At 36.6% G+C, this 14471-nt stretch overlaps 1 protein-coding gene across 2 annotated transcripts; it reads right to left on the bottom strand.

Moving 5' to 3' along the window:
- Positions 1-2810: 2810 nt before the first annotated feature.
- LOC149158567 (uncharacterized) lies at positions 2811-14030 on the bottom strand. Of its 2 annotated transcripts, XM_089436260.1 has the most exons (4): positions 13704-14030; positions 3478-3564; positions 3292-3384; positions 2811-3119 (listed from the first exon to the last, which is right to left on the bottom strand). In XM_089436260.1, exons 1-4 carry the CDS (start codon positions 13818-13820, stop codon positions 2922-2924), a joined length of 495 nt encoding a protein of 164 aa, XP_089292386.1. In that variant the 5' UTR covers positions 13821-14030; the 3' UTR covers positions 2811-2921. The 2 variants fall into 2 exon arrangements, with proteins under 2 accessions (XP_089292386.1, XP_089292387.1); XM_089436261.1 differs by lacking the exon at positions 3478-3564 and having other exon boundaries at positions 2812-3119; positions 13704-14027.
- Positions 14031-14471: the final 441 nt, after the last annotated feature.

Genomic DNA, 14471 nt, shown 5'->3' with positions numbered 1-14471 from the left:
TATTGATTTTTATTTTTGTTTTTCGAATCTCATGGTATGTATGAATAATAATTAATTCAATAATGAGACTTGTCACTTGAGTATGTCATATGAATGATGTATGTATTAAAATGAATGATGAGGATGGATCAATGACTCAAATTTCAATTGTCTATTTAATATTTTTATGCTTTCATTATTGAACAATGAACAATGAATATCAACTTGAATTTTATATATATATATATATATATATATATATATACCTCGACGACTCCCCGCACCCCGAAATTTCCCTAAAATTTGAGGGTACTCCCACACGTCCCCCCTGTGCAAAGCAAAGGCAAAGGATTGAAGTTTTATTCTGGAGTCAGATATATCAAATAATATTTGATATATTATTCCCCTTTCCCTAAGTTTCATTACCCCAAATTCATTCCTCCACTATCTATTTCATCCACTCCCCTACCCCACCATACACTCTGATCATTCCCCCCTGCTACGCATTAAATATACTTCCCAACCCCACCGAGTGCCCATCACATCACATCAACACCCCACCACTTCTCCCCTCATCTACGCCCACCTACCAACATCCGACGGCCCACAATGTGTTTCGGCCCCCCCTCACCATTCGAACTTTACCGTCGAGGGGGTCTGAAATGGGCGTTATTCAAAACCGCACCTGCTGCAACGTGTCCACACCAGGTGATTTTGCACCCCCTCGGGCGAAACCATTAACCGCCTCCCCCCCCCCTGAAAAGTGGTTTCTCCACCTCTTGATACCACTCCTCTATCTGTTGCGATCTTGCCACTCACCCTCTGCCATGTCATCTACCCGTTAATCCCACAAATCACCTTCTCTCCCTCCAAAATTAAGTCGTTAAACAATTAAATGGTTTAATCGTTAATCCAACGGACCCATGCCACCATCAATGGGCACTACAACAAAACCAGTGATTTGCGCCAGATTTAGCGCCAGATTTTAGTGCATTTTTTTTGTAATTGTGATGAGCAACCTGGCGCTAAATCTGGCTCTATTGTACAATTTTTAAAGCGTCCTTTTTTGCACCTGATTTTGCATCCTTTTTCACGGTAGATTTTGCATCATTTTTTACACCAAACTATGCATCATTTTTTGCGTCAAATTTTGAACCAAGATTTGCATCTTATTTTATGACAGGTTTTGCTTCTAGTTTTGTGTCATTTTTTGCATCTATTTTTCATTCTCTTTTGCTTCCTATTTTGTGTCATTCTTTGCTTCCATTTTTGCACCATCATTTGCATCAAGTTTACACTATATTTTGAATCCAATTTAACGTCTTTTTATGCATCCATTTTGTGTCAGTTTTTGCATCTAGTCTTACGCCAGGTTTTGTATCTAGTCTTACACTAGTTTTTGCTTCTATTTTTGCACCAGCTTTGGTGCCTATCTTTGCACCATGTGTTGAATTTGATTTAGCACCAAATTTTGCATCCATTTTTGTGCCCATTTTTGCATCTTTTTTTGGACCATTTTTTACATCCACATTTACGTTTGATTTGTCTCCATTTTTCCCATCTCATTTTGCACCATATTTTGCGTCATTTGTTTCATCCAATTTTGCATCATTTTTAACACCATCTCTTGCATCTAATGTTACATCATTTTGAGCATCCAAATTTGCATTTATATTTGCATCTTATGTTGAGTCATGTGTTGTGTCCACCTTTGCATCTTATTTTGTGTCTAATGGTACATTCAATTTAGAGCCATTTTTTACGTCTACTTTTGTATTTGTTTTTGCACCAAGTTTTGCATCCAATTTTAAGCTATTTTATGCCCTTTTTGCACCATTTTTTTGTGTCTACTTGTGTCCAATGTTGCACCATTATTTACACCGACTTTTTCATCCAATTTTGCATTTTTTTGGTGTCTAGTTTTACATCGTTTTCACCATCCAAATTTGCATCTTTTTTTGCCTCATTTTGTGTCCACATTTGCATATAATTTTGTGTCTGAGTTCGAGCCTAAATTTGCATGTGATTAGGAATCATTTTTTACATCCAATATGGCATCCTTGGTTTCACCTTTTTTTAGCCCCATTTTGCATCTTGTTTTATGTCTTTTCTTACATCTTTTTTTTTTTCCTTTTTTGCACCCAAGTTTGCATCCTAAATTTACACCATTATTTGCATCATCATTTGGCATATTAATTTATAACGTTTTTTGCTTCTTTTTAACGCTCAACTTTGCATCTTATTTTACATCTAGTTGTTGTCTTTTTTTGCATCTAATTTGGTGCCCATTTATGTGTCCTTGTTTTTGCCCAATTTGATATCCTTTTGTATGCCATGTTTTGTTCCCTTCTTTGTGTCAACTATTGCACAATTTTTCACTTCTAATTTAAAACACTTTGTATGTCAATTGTTTGCATTTTGTATTAATTCCTAGTTTAACATCCAATTTTACTTTCAATTTTGCATCCATGGTTACATCCGCATTTGACTTCTTATATAAAGTATATTTTTCTTTACATATATGACCCCCTTTATAGATTCATAGTGAAATATATGATAGTTTCTAAATATCATTAAAGCAGATATCACAATTCAAAATCATTTGTAAAGAAATTTAAGAGAAATTGACAACATCCATCCAAAAAAATAACAATGTGTCATTAACAATTTTCAAAACATGTATAAAATAGCAACATAATACTAATAAAATCAGTATTATTTTTAATCAAAACAAGTAAAATTCAAATATGATTAACAAATCAAAATATTTCATGAATATCGTTATTCTACGATAAATTAACAACATACATAAATCAAACTCATCGTATGATTACAAAATCAAAAAGTCTCATTGATATAGGGTAAATTCACAACACCCATCTAAACATAACAATGTCATTCTACACAATAATTTCTTCATAAAAAACAATGCATGTGCATGCCTAGCTACCACCACCAAGATCATCCTCATGATCATCTTGACCATCCTCATTACTCTGATCCACATCATCACCAACACCGCAACTATCATCATCATCTCCTCCTTCACCACCATCATCCTCATCCTCATCCTCATCATCTCCTGATATATGTTGAACATAATTTGGATCATCGTCTTGGCAATCATTACCTATAGCATTCTGACAAAAAAAATCAATATTACATGTTAGTATTAATTACATAACACAATGCATGTTTTTGTTATACAATGTTAACCATAAAATGAGGTAAGATATAATATCTAATAGTACTAAAAAATAAAATGAAAATATGGTTTAAAAGTATATTGGAAATCCAACTAAGATTACATACCACAGAGTCCATCCAAACAACAAATTCAACCCATCTCTTTTGCTGCAGCACCTCCTTTTCCAAATGATTTGGAGGTCTTCCATATTTTAGTTCCTATCAATCAATAAATAGGGAGAAATTAGATAACAATGACTTTCTTCTAGTACAAAATTTATTAAAAAAATATCACATGTTTAATATACTTACAAAGGTTGTTATCAGTGCTTTTAAACCTTTCTGGCCACTACAATGAGTGAATTTTGTCTTGGTTAACCTCGCCTTGGATGCCTTGTCCTTAAACATAAACCAATTCAATTTATTTTCACACAAATACATGTCTAAGATACTTATAAGTATTAATACATTCTAAATAATGTTTAATGAAAAATTTAATACCTGAATGCTCTCATTGCCGGCTTTTCTTTGTGCATCCAACTTCTCATATGATTTTACAAGTTCTTTCCATACTTTAAAAGGTATGTCAATAGGTCTTTGTTTCAGTCTTTGATCTTGAGGCATTTTTTTAATTTTTCTTGTTTGGTTAAAAATTTTGGTTAAAAAAACCGAACAAGTAATTCACATCAATGGCATGGGGACTCTATGGATATGTGTAAAAAAATGGCTATAAAGAAAACATCCAAAAAACATATGAGCTCTCCCTTTGATGGTCACTTGGGGCATATGGCTGGAAAGGAACAACTCCATTTTCGAAAATCAAGGACAATCCTTTCTCAAAGTCCTTCCTAATATTTGCTCCAAATGTCTTAAAATGAAAAACAAAATTCAAAAGTCATCCTCAAACATCTCCCTTAAATATAACGTTGGACCATAAATTCTTCACTTTTATTGTTATCGGCTCTGGAATGATTTTTCTATATGCAATTATATAATGAAATGTGTGCACTAATGAAAAAACATTGAGTTTCATTTTTCATAATCACAAACAATGAAAAAAGAATCACACGTAACTAGCATCATTTTGGAAATTTTATATTTATTAAAAATCTTTAACATGTTTTCCTCCCATATCTCATAAAAAGGTGTGAAATTTTTTATATACTCTCCAATAAGCCTAAGGATCACATACCTTTTAAAACTTTGCATTACCATTATATGTTTCTCCTTGAAGATATATAATATGTTTCTTCTTTAACATATATATTATGTTTCGCATTTCTTAATATTTGACAAAATACTAAAGTTGAAAACAGTGGTCATTGTCTCAATCATATTCCTGGTGATCTTGTTCAGCATAAAACAGTTTGGTACAAGCAAAGTAGGCATGACATTTTCTCTGGCACTCATGATATGGTTTTTCTCTATTGGTTCTATTTTACTTTACAATATTATTTAACATGACATGACAATTTTAAGGGCATTCAATCCTGTTTATATCTATTACTTGTTCAAGAGGAACACTATCAAAGCATGGATGTCCCTAGGAGGTTGCGTGTTATGCATAATAGGAGCTGAAGCTATGTTTGCTGATTTGGGTCACTTCTCAGTAAGATCCATCCAGATAGCCTTCACATGTGTAGTATTCCCATGCCTACTATTGGCTTACATGGATCAAGTTGCATATCTTATGAAGCATCCCTCTGTGGTGGAGAACGTATTCTCTGCTTCAATTCCAGATGGTTTTATCTGGCCAATCTTCGTGATAGCTAGTGTTGTTGCCATGATTGCAAGCCAGGCAATGATCTCAGCAACAATTTCATCTATTAAAATGTCCATGGCCCTAGGATGCTTTCCCAGATTGAAAATAATTCACACATCCCGACGGTTCATGGGTCAGATCTACATTCTTGTCATCAACTGGGTTCTAATGATAATGTGTGTCTTGGTATGTGATTGTTTTAAGAGCATGGTCGAGATATCAAATGCATATGGCATTGCAAAGGTAGAGATGATTATGGTGACTACAAGCCTAGTGACTCTTGTCATGGTTCTTATATGGGCAAAAAATATATTCCTTGCGATTGGATTTCCTGTTCTATTTGGATCAACTGAGCTAATTTATTTTTCTGCAGTTTTGATGAAAGTGGGGGAAAATGGTTGGATAAATGGTTTTTGCCACCTACTTCCTTCTTGTGATGTACATTTGGAACTATGGAAGTGTTCTGAATTATCAGGAGTTGTATATCTTGTTGGTCACAGAGATGTCAAGGCTAGCAAGGATTCATGGTTTCCTAAGAAACTGGTTATAATCTACTTCTATGCTTTCATGAGGGCAAACTGTGTTAGGATATTCCGACACATAGGATATAGTTAAGTTCAACTTGGTCTAGTGTAGAGTTAGGTATAGAGTTAGGTAAAGTGTGTTTCTTTACCGTTGTACATTTTGTAACTTACAATCCGACGGTCACGATATGTAGTGATCCGACGGTTCATTCTCTCCTCGGTATTACCGACACTTGATCCGTGGCTTGACACCTGATTGGTCCATGAGTTCTATTTAAAGCGCATGGAGGGTCATTGTTCGGGTAATCCGTGCATGAGAGAAGCTTATGTAAATTTTCATTCTTTGATTAATAAATTGCCTGTAGTACCCACGTTGGGACAGGCCGTGGACTGTTTCCCTCTTTGAGGGTTTTAACCACGTCAAAAATACTGGTGTATTGATCTGTGATCTGATTGGGCTGGTGACCCTGATGATCGGAAGTCTACTGTCGGTTATGTCTTCACTCTTGGTTCAGGACCTATTACATGGGCTTGTAAGAAACAGGCTGCCATTTCTCTTTCGTCAGCAGAAGCAGAGTATCGTGGTGCCGTGGAAGCTAGTAAGGAAGCCTTGTGGCTTCGTCAGATCCTATCAGAGTTTGGCTTTGAGCAGCAGCATCCAACCACACTTTGGTGTGATAATCAAAGTGCCATTCAGCTATGCAAAGATCCAGTCCAGCATCAGCGCAACAAACACATTGAACTACACATGCACTTCATCAGAAAGCTCATTCATGACCATGTTCTTGAAGTGCAATATTGTCCAACAGATGATCAAGTTGCAGACATCTTCACAAAGGCTCTCACAGAGGCGAAGTTCACTAAACTTCGATATATGCTTGGAGTTCAGGAAGTTGTCACTAAGGGGGGATAGGCTCTAGTGCCTCCTTCCTTCTCCTATTGTGTCATATTTGTAAATCCTTCAATCCTATCCCAATTTGTTCTTAAGGGGGGATGTTAGGATATTCCGACACATAGGATATAGTTAAGTTCAACTTGGTCTAGTGTAGAGTTAGGTATAGAGTTAGGTAAAGTGTGTTTCTTTACCGTTGTACATTTTGTAACTTACAATCCGACGGTCACGATATGTAGTGATCCGACGGTTCATTCTCTCCTCGGTATTACCGACACTTGATCCGTGGCTTGACACCCGATTGGTCCATGAGTTCTATTTAAAGCGCATGGAGGGTCATTGTTCGGGTAATCCGTGCATGAGAGAAGCTTATGTAAATTTTCATTCTTTGATTAATAAATTGCCTGTAGTACCCACGTTGGGACAGGCCGTGGACTGTTTCCCTCTTTGAGGGTTTTAACCACGTCAAAAATACTGGTGTATTGATCTGTGATCTGGTTGTGAGCGGTGTCCTTTTGGTATTCTTTCTGAGGAACTTACCCTGTAAATTCCTACAAACTGCAGGGCAGGCCCTGCAAGCCTCAATGTACCTCACACCAATCTCTTGCAAGTTAGCATGACATATACTGTCTAACTTGAAGGTTTCCATGAATCAAACATGCTGAATGTTTTTCAAGGACCAAGTCACAACATCAATATGGTGATGGATAACAAAGATTTCCTTGAAGGTGGCAGAGATGAAGTGAATTTTAATGTGAAGTTAATAATCATAAGTTTTGTTGTCGACCAAGATCTTCATTACTTAGTCCTTGATTTTGTTTGATAGAGAATAATAGCCATTCCTATGATTAATCGCTGATATTTATGAACAAAGACACCATTCTTTTTTCAATGAAGATGATAGGTGGTATTTTATATGCATGGTTAAGCCTAAGATAAGCCATGTTTTCTACATAAGAAAGTTATATTAAGTTATATCCATGAAAATGAAAGGAAGATGACATTGCATGTTTCCTCGTATAGCTAACCATCGCTCAATAACATTGGATGCTTCTCCACCTCATTCATTACATCATTGCTTAAGAACCTTGGATGCTTCTCCATTTTTTTTGACATCATGTATTGATTATGTTGTTGTTGGAGGTTTTACACTAAGTTTTTCAACATCGAGCTTACTAGGGCTTGCACCACCGTGGTTATTAGTAAGAATCTCATGAGGTTTGCATAGCCATGATTATTAGAATCAAAATAGTAGGATTTGCCTAAAAAACAGTTCATAGAGCTTTCTTGCTGGGGAGAAAATCACAAGTTCAACTTCTGCAGTGCAGAGCACCGAGAGCTCATAAGCTTTCTTCAGCAATCCACCTACGTTTGGAAAATGTAGCCTGCCTGCTGGCGATGTTCTCAATCCTCTTCCTCTGCATCTTTCCCCTCACTATTCTTGTATGTCCTCTTTCGTTTTTCCCTCCAAACAAACCCTCTCAAATTGAGAAAGCAGAACAACTCACTCGATGAGAATCCGAATCCAATTATCGCTTCTAACAATAACCCAATACGATACCAGAAGTGATTACACAAAACCTCATTGACTCTTAATTTGTTTGGAAAAGAGCCAAGCATATACTTCTGACGAGGGTTTCCGTCTCAAGTCTGGCTCGCAGGACGTCGCTTAGTCAATTGCGAGAAAAGTTTTCCACCTGCCTATCACATACGGTTTGTCACACTATATATTAAAATCAGGGACAATCCTTTCTCGGAGTGGACAATCCATTTGAATGCATTGATCAATGCTTTGTGCAATGCTGGTAGAGTGGACCATGCAAGGAACTATCTAATGGAGATGAAAAAATTTAAATCCTGATATAGTTTGCTATAGGACATTCATTGGAGGCCTATGCAAGTTGGGTATGGTGGATGAGGCAGTGAATCAACTGGCGATAATGATTAGAAAGGGTCTCTCACCCACTTATGCTCTGTACTATTCACTCATCAAAGCTTGCTGCAAATCAAAGAAAGTTCAAGCCGCTGCCCAGATACTGAACAAAATGCTTAGGGAACGTGTTGTTCCAAGTCATGCAAGTTTTATCTATGGCATGCATCATCTTGGGAAGGTAGGAAAAAAAATTGAGGCATAAAAAGTTCTTGAAGAAGTGATAGATTGTAAATCCTCTGTACATGTTAAAGTATACACAGAAGTAATGTCTGCTCTATTTCAGACCAGTGAAGTGGAAAAATCATTACAATTAGAAGGCAAAAGAATTAGAAGAGGTTGTGAAACTAACTTTTTGACTCTGTAAAACAGTGTTTCTCTAAGGGAAAATTTGATGAGGTATCCAAGATTTTAGAAGGCATAAACCAAAGATATCCGGTACAAGGTATTACATTATGAAAAAATTGAAATGGTCAGATTTATTGTTTTTCCAAGGAAGACCACTCTTGCTTGAAGGAATGGAGAGGGCTCTGCTCGTAAGAAAGTACTGAACCAAGACCATTGTCAAAAAATGTTGAACCAAGAGTATTGTTAAAAAGCAATGTTGCTTAGTTGCATGAAAATTTAATTGTCCAAAATTTAATTTTGGACTCTTTGCTGGCAAATTTTCATATAAAGGTATGCCCTTTTACCTTATAACATGATGATTTTAATGAAAATGGAGGAAGGGAATCAACTTCAGAGAATCAAATGAAGTTAAAAAATATTAGATTATCAATTATAATCCATAGGAAGGGAGGAAAATAAAGGGTATGGTTGTGCTTAGCCTAAAACGTTTGCCTCTCATTTGAGAACTTTTCAAAAACTCAACTTTATTTCTGAATCTATAAACACAACTCTAAGTTTACATCTCAATTTACAGGTAAAGATTCGGTTTAAAGCAAATCTAAAAATAAGAATAAGCAAATCCAGAACTAAGAATTTGAAGCATTATTATTGTGGCAGAGCAAGGCAACTAAAATTTGAGTGTGTGCGAACAAAGTGGGATCTAGAACATGGAAAACTCACCAAAAAAAACAGCAAATATTGTGGAAAGCAGAAAAGAGGAAAAAGAGCATCATTCCTTTGTTAATTCTCATACAGAATACAAATTAGATGCATGGTGTGAAGGAAAATGAAATTTACAAATTAGATGCATATGACCATAACATGGGATGTCCCCAAACTTTAAATTTTGCATCATGCAGACATCAGGTAGCAAGCCAAGGAGCATCTCGAGCTGTTCAGGACATTTCTGTACCTCCCCCCCCCCCGACAAATCCTGAATCCTGGATATAGGAGTTGCAAATAAAGTATGGAGCTTCTTGAAAAAAAATGTTAGCAATGGGTACTAATGCTAGTTTTAACTTTAACCTGCTTGCAATGAATACTCGGCAAATCCAAGTGTATCTTGAGGTAAAATTTGTTGACAATAGAACAGGATGGTTTTCCTGCTGTTGATACAAATGGCTATTGCTGTTAAGCCTAATTTTAACTATGATATGTTGCCAGAAGACATGTCCCCAAAATTTGGACAAATCCCTCAGACCATAGGATGTGTTCCTCAATCCCAGGTATGCATCCTCCTACAACATGGCATAGAGCAAAATATGCTTAACAGAAGTAGTCATTCACATCAATAGCAGGAAAACCATCCTGATGTGTTTCCAACAAAACATTATCTTGTGATACCCTACACACCACCATATTGGGTAAAAATGTAAAACTAGCATGTGTACCCCCAATGCCAACATTTTTTTCAAGAAGTTCCAAACCATAGCAGACAAGACTCTAGATACTAAAATGACAAGAAAAGTTTACAAAACTTTGAGAATTGTCAAGCCTGTTTCAGACTCTCAGATATCTAGTGGGCTATGCCTGTCCATGAATGCACGTGAGAGACCAATAATATACAAGAAGGCAATGAAACAATCACAAAAGCACCTACACTCAAAATTCCATTCTGGAAAGAAGGAAAAGACTCACTAAGGATACCAAGGGGTGAAAAATTCTAGATGTGAGGAATAGCAGTTACTGAGGAATACGGTTCATCTATTCTTACTGTTACAGATAATGCATTTACCAGATTGACTCAAGGTCTATTTCCTAGTGTCATGGAACACTGTGTTTTGATGATGGCTTTTGGTCTTGTTCCCATGGAACTGTAGTTGCATCTGGCTTAATCAATATGAAAGGGCTGCCCTGTGCGCGATTAGGAAGAAGTTTCCTTTCTTTCTCCTCTGGGTTATGTTTCAAAATTATAACCATCAGCTATCGGCATGTTGAAGGGATCACACACCTTTCAAGCAGAGCCCATTTTTCTGCAGGATTGTCCATAGGCATTGTTGCAGGTAACACCCCTTCATACAGAAGCCAGTTTTCCACAGAAGAATGGTGGTTGTTCAGTGACTCAGGGCCTCTCTATGCAGTCACAAGTAGTATCAGCATTATAACATATCCTTTCAGAATTCACGTATATCTTCTCACTGGATAGCATGATTAAAATGTAGAAAAATGTTATGGAGTGTCCAAGTAGTGTAGAACAGAGAAGCAAGAAAAAATACCACAAGACAACCATAGGGTTGATAGAACCATGTTTAGGCACATTAGATATTGCTTGGTGACAGAGTCTTACACCTTTGAAAGGAATATTTGTTTCCCTACATTTCTATTGAACAAATACAAACCTGAATATGTTCTAAGGACTATCATGGAGGGAGTCGAGATGACCCACAGGACCCATAGCTGAATACACAAGGGGATTTCAATGCTGGAAATCTAGTTTATAGCATAGTAGCAAGATTTGGTCATATTGCTCTTTATTATATGGAAATTCGGCAACAGTACAAAATTCAGTATGTTTTCACTGCAATGCAGATACAGAAAAGTTCACTTACCTTATAATGTCTTTGATACCCATCAACATATAAGCCCCAAAAAAACAGAGCAAAAACCTCAAAAAAATAAAAATAACAGTAAGAAAACACTTAAAAATAAACTACATTGCAAAATTTTCAAAGAATAAATTGCTTTTTCTGGTTTTAGTGTGTTCTGAGGATGAAATTCTTCTAAAATATGGAACAAAATGCTTATTTTCATACTGAGAAATATAGATTTCCATATTGGAACCATGCTGCATTTCTTTATTAGGTATTTTCCATACTGAGTTGTATTTGAATACATATTCGGATTCAAATTTTGCTACTATGGTTTATAGCCATTCCTAGTTACACGTATGCTGAAATCAGGGAGGTCAAGGTAATCAGATAAATTGTCACAACAATTATGAACAAGAGGCAACCTTCCTTGAAATTCTTGAACCTCCAGTAATCAGAAAAATTGTCACAACAATTATGAACAAGAGGCAACCTTCCTTAAAATTCTTGAACCCCCTACCCTTGCCTGGATTTGCTCACGGCGCCAATCAGTCCTCATGTACATGTACATCAAAATATTTATTATATAATTAACTATAAATTTGTTAACATTAAAAGGACAAATAGATCCTCTGTTCATGTAGAGATGCTCACTGACGACCATGTTGACAATGGCGATGAGAGGGAGAAACTGCCGTGATATCCAATCTTCAATATGCATATTTTAGATAATAAAGACTGACCTACTAAGTTAACCAAGTAGCCGTTATACAAAGTACACATAAATGAAGCTCAAAGCTAAGAGATTTTTTTTCTCACTTTCTTTGCTTCCCACACAAACTATTACTCAATTTCAATTTTTCTTATTAGATTCCAAAATTTAATGAAATTATCTGGCTGGGAGCATTGTTGCAGTGCATGGCTTTTATCCACTATCTCCACTACAAATTTTGAAATGACAACAAAAAATCCATTAAGACCGGAATCTCCCCACAACAGTGAAAGCAGAGTTCATTATTCAAGAACAAAGTAAAGCGAACCAAATACTCTAAGAGCAGGACATGCATGAGTCCTCCAGACCCAGATCCACTAGATTGATTGCATCATTTTTTCAGCTGGATGAAGCATCGATGACCCGGTAGATGCACCAGTCATGAGCAAAAATAACAGACGATCAGTGATTCAGAAGCACCCTTACCAAGCACAGTTGAGATCATCCAGATAATCCACAAGGCCATCTAGGTATGCTATCTTACAAAAGCTATAATTCTCAGCTTATATCTTGTAGACACTAGACAGACACCCATCACCAGGGTTCTCCCTTCCACACGTAACCCGTCAAACTTTGCAGTCCGATGAGCTTCAATAAAGTTTGCCAGGATAGAATCCAGCCTGGTTTATGGCCCTGCATACCTCTCCTTTGACGCTTAGATAAATTAGGACTTATTTATTTTCTAGGCTTCTGCTATTAGTCTCGTCTTCATTGTATCAGGTTTATCTGTTATTATAACCCTTGAAAATCTGATAAGGAAATCCAAGAGATGCTTCTCCATATTTGTGAATGGCATTCTTCGTAAAACTATTGACATAGACTAGTGCACCTAAATCTGGGGGATTTAAACTGGTTACCTACTAACACGTAACCAGAACCAGCCAGATGCTCGTCTTCATTGTATCAGGTTTATCTGTTATTCTAACCCTTGAAAATCTGATAAGGAAATCCAAGAGATGCTTCTCCATATTTGTGAATGGCATTCTTCGTAAAACTGTTGACATAGACTAGTGCACCTAAATCTGGGGGATTTAAACTGGTTACCTACTAACACGTAACCAGAACCAGCCAGATGCTCAACAACATTGGCTACAAACAATTGAGATAATCACCCCTTTGTTATTTTATCATTCGTCATTCTGTTAAATCTGAAATCTTATTTGTAGTCTCTCCTTTCCAGCGAATACCTTTAAGCACTCCAGCATCAATATATAGTTTTAGTCCCATTAACCTAATGTCCTTTCATCATTTGTGGACATTTATATAATTTATTTCTTTATTCCGAAATTCTTCTTAAAATTATTATTTCCATTTCTTTATGAACCTTCTGCTGTCGAGCAATTGGTGTTATTTTGAGCAAAATAATTTGTAAACGAAGTTTCTTGGTTAGTGAAAAGCCCGCCAAAAGTACCTCTACGCCAAGTAGATCCCTGGAAAGTGTCTATCTCTCAATGTTAGTGACATCTCAACGCATTCACCCATTCGGGAGCTTTCGTAGGCAGTCAGCGTCGTATGTAGAGCATCTAGCTCGGCGGGCCTCACAGTTTGTGAGGAAGAGTAAGCAGATCGCAGAGTATTTGCTTATTTCACTCCTTTCGGAAAACCTATAAATTTTTTAAAGTAACTGCTACTTACGAATCATAAGTTTTTTAAAATAAATTCTACTTAGTTTCAGATTTTTAGATTTTTAAGGGGTTTTACCGACCCAGAAATAGAGATTCAATAAATGGAAGAGAAGCTTACTGATGGTGACATCGCCGTCGGGGCTCTGGAGCATCTTGTCCATTCCCTTGGGGCCGAGTGAGGTGCGGAGGATTCTCGCAACGGACCTGGCGGCCGCAATGTTGGCCTTCTGAGCATCTAAGCCTCTGATTCGGGTCTTCTGCTCCTGCTCCTTTATTATGATAAATGGCCTCCCGTACTCATCAAATGCCAGCGCCATCCCTGCAAACAGTAACAGATTGCAGCACAGAGATTAAAACCTAAACATACAAGAGTGGCTGCTAAAAACACACTGGATTTTGAACCAGAAACTTGAAATGCGTGTACTCCTCTCTGTGTGGAAGACTGAATGTGCGGGTGGAAATCCATTGAAGTTAAAAATGGAACATACCTTGGTTCGAGTGTCTGCTACTGGTGAAACCCTAATTCGCAAATCTCTGCAATCTCGTTTTCGCTCCCGCCCTGCGAAAAGCGAACAGATCCTCCTTCTTGTTCTAGAACGTAAACGAAGTTTGGGTTGGGAGGGGTTTTGTAAAGAAAAGTAAAGCTTTACCTTTTTTCAAAAACACTAATTTCATAGTGAAAAACAGTAAATACATTTTTTTATTTTCACATCACTAGTTAAGTAGCTATATAATGTTTTTGGTTCTTGGTTAGGTTGGAAAATATTTATAATAATATAATTTTATGGTTGTTGTTTAAGTTTATTAGGTGTTATTAAAACAATAAATACATTTTTTTTATTTTCACATCACTAAAGAAGTAACTATATAATGTTTTTGGTTATTG

The sequence above is a fragment of the Pinus tabuliformis genome, chromosome 5_2 (assembly GCF_031772625.1).
Source record: "Pinus tabuliformis cultivar Carrire ecotype Pingquan chromosome 5_2, CPIR1, whole genome shotgun sequence".
NCBI classification, from domain to species: domain Eukaryota; kingdom Viridiplantae; phylum Streptophyta; class Pinopsida; order Pinales; family Pinaceae; genus Pinus; species Pinus tabuliformis.
This window is presented reverse-complemented; position numbering and strand designations above follow the sequence as displayed.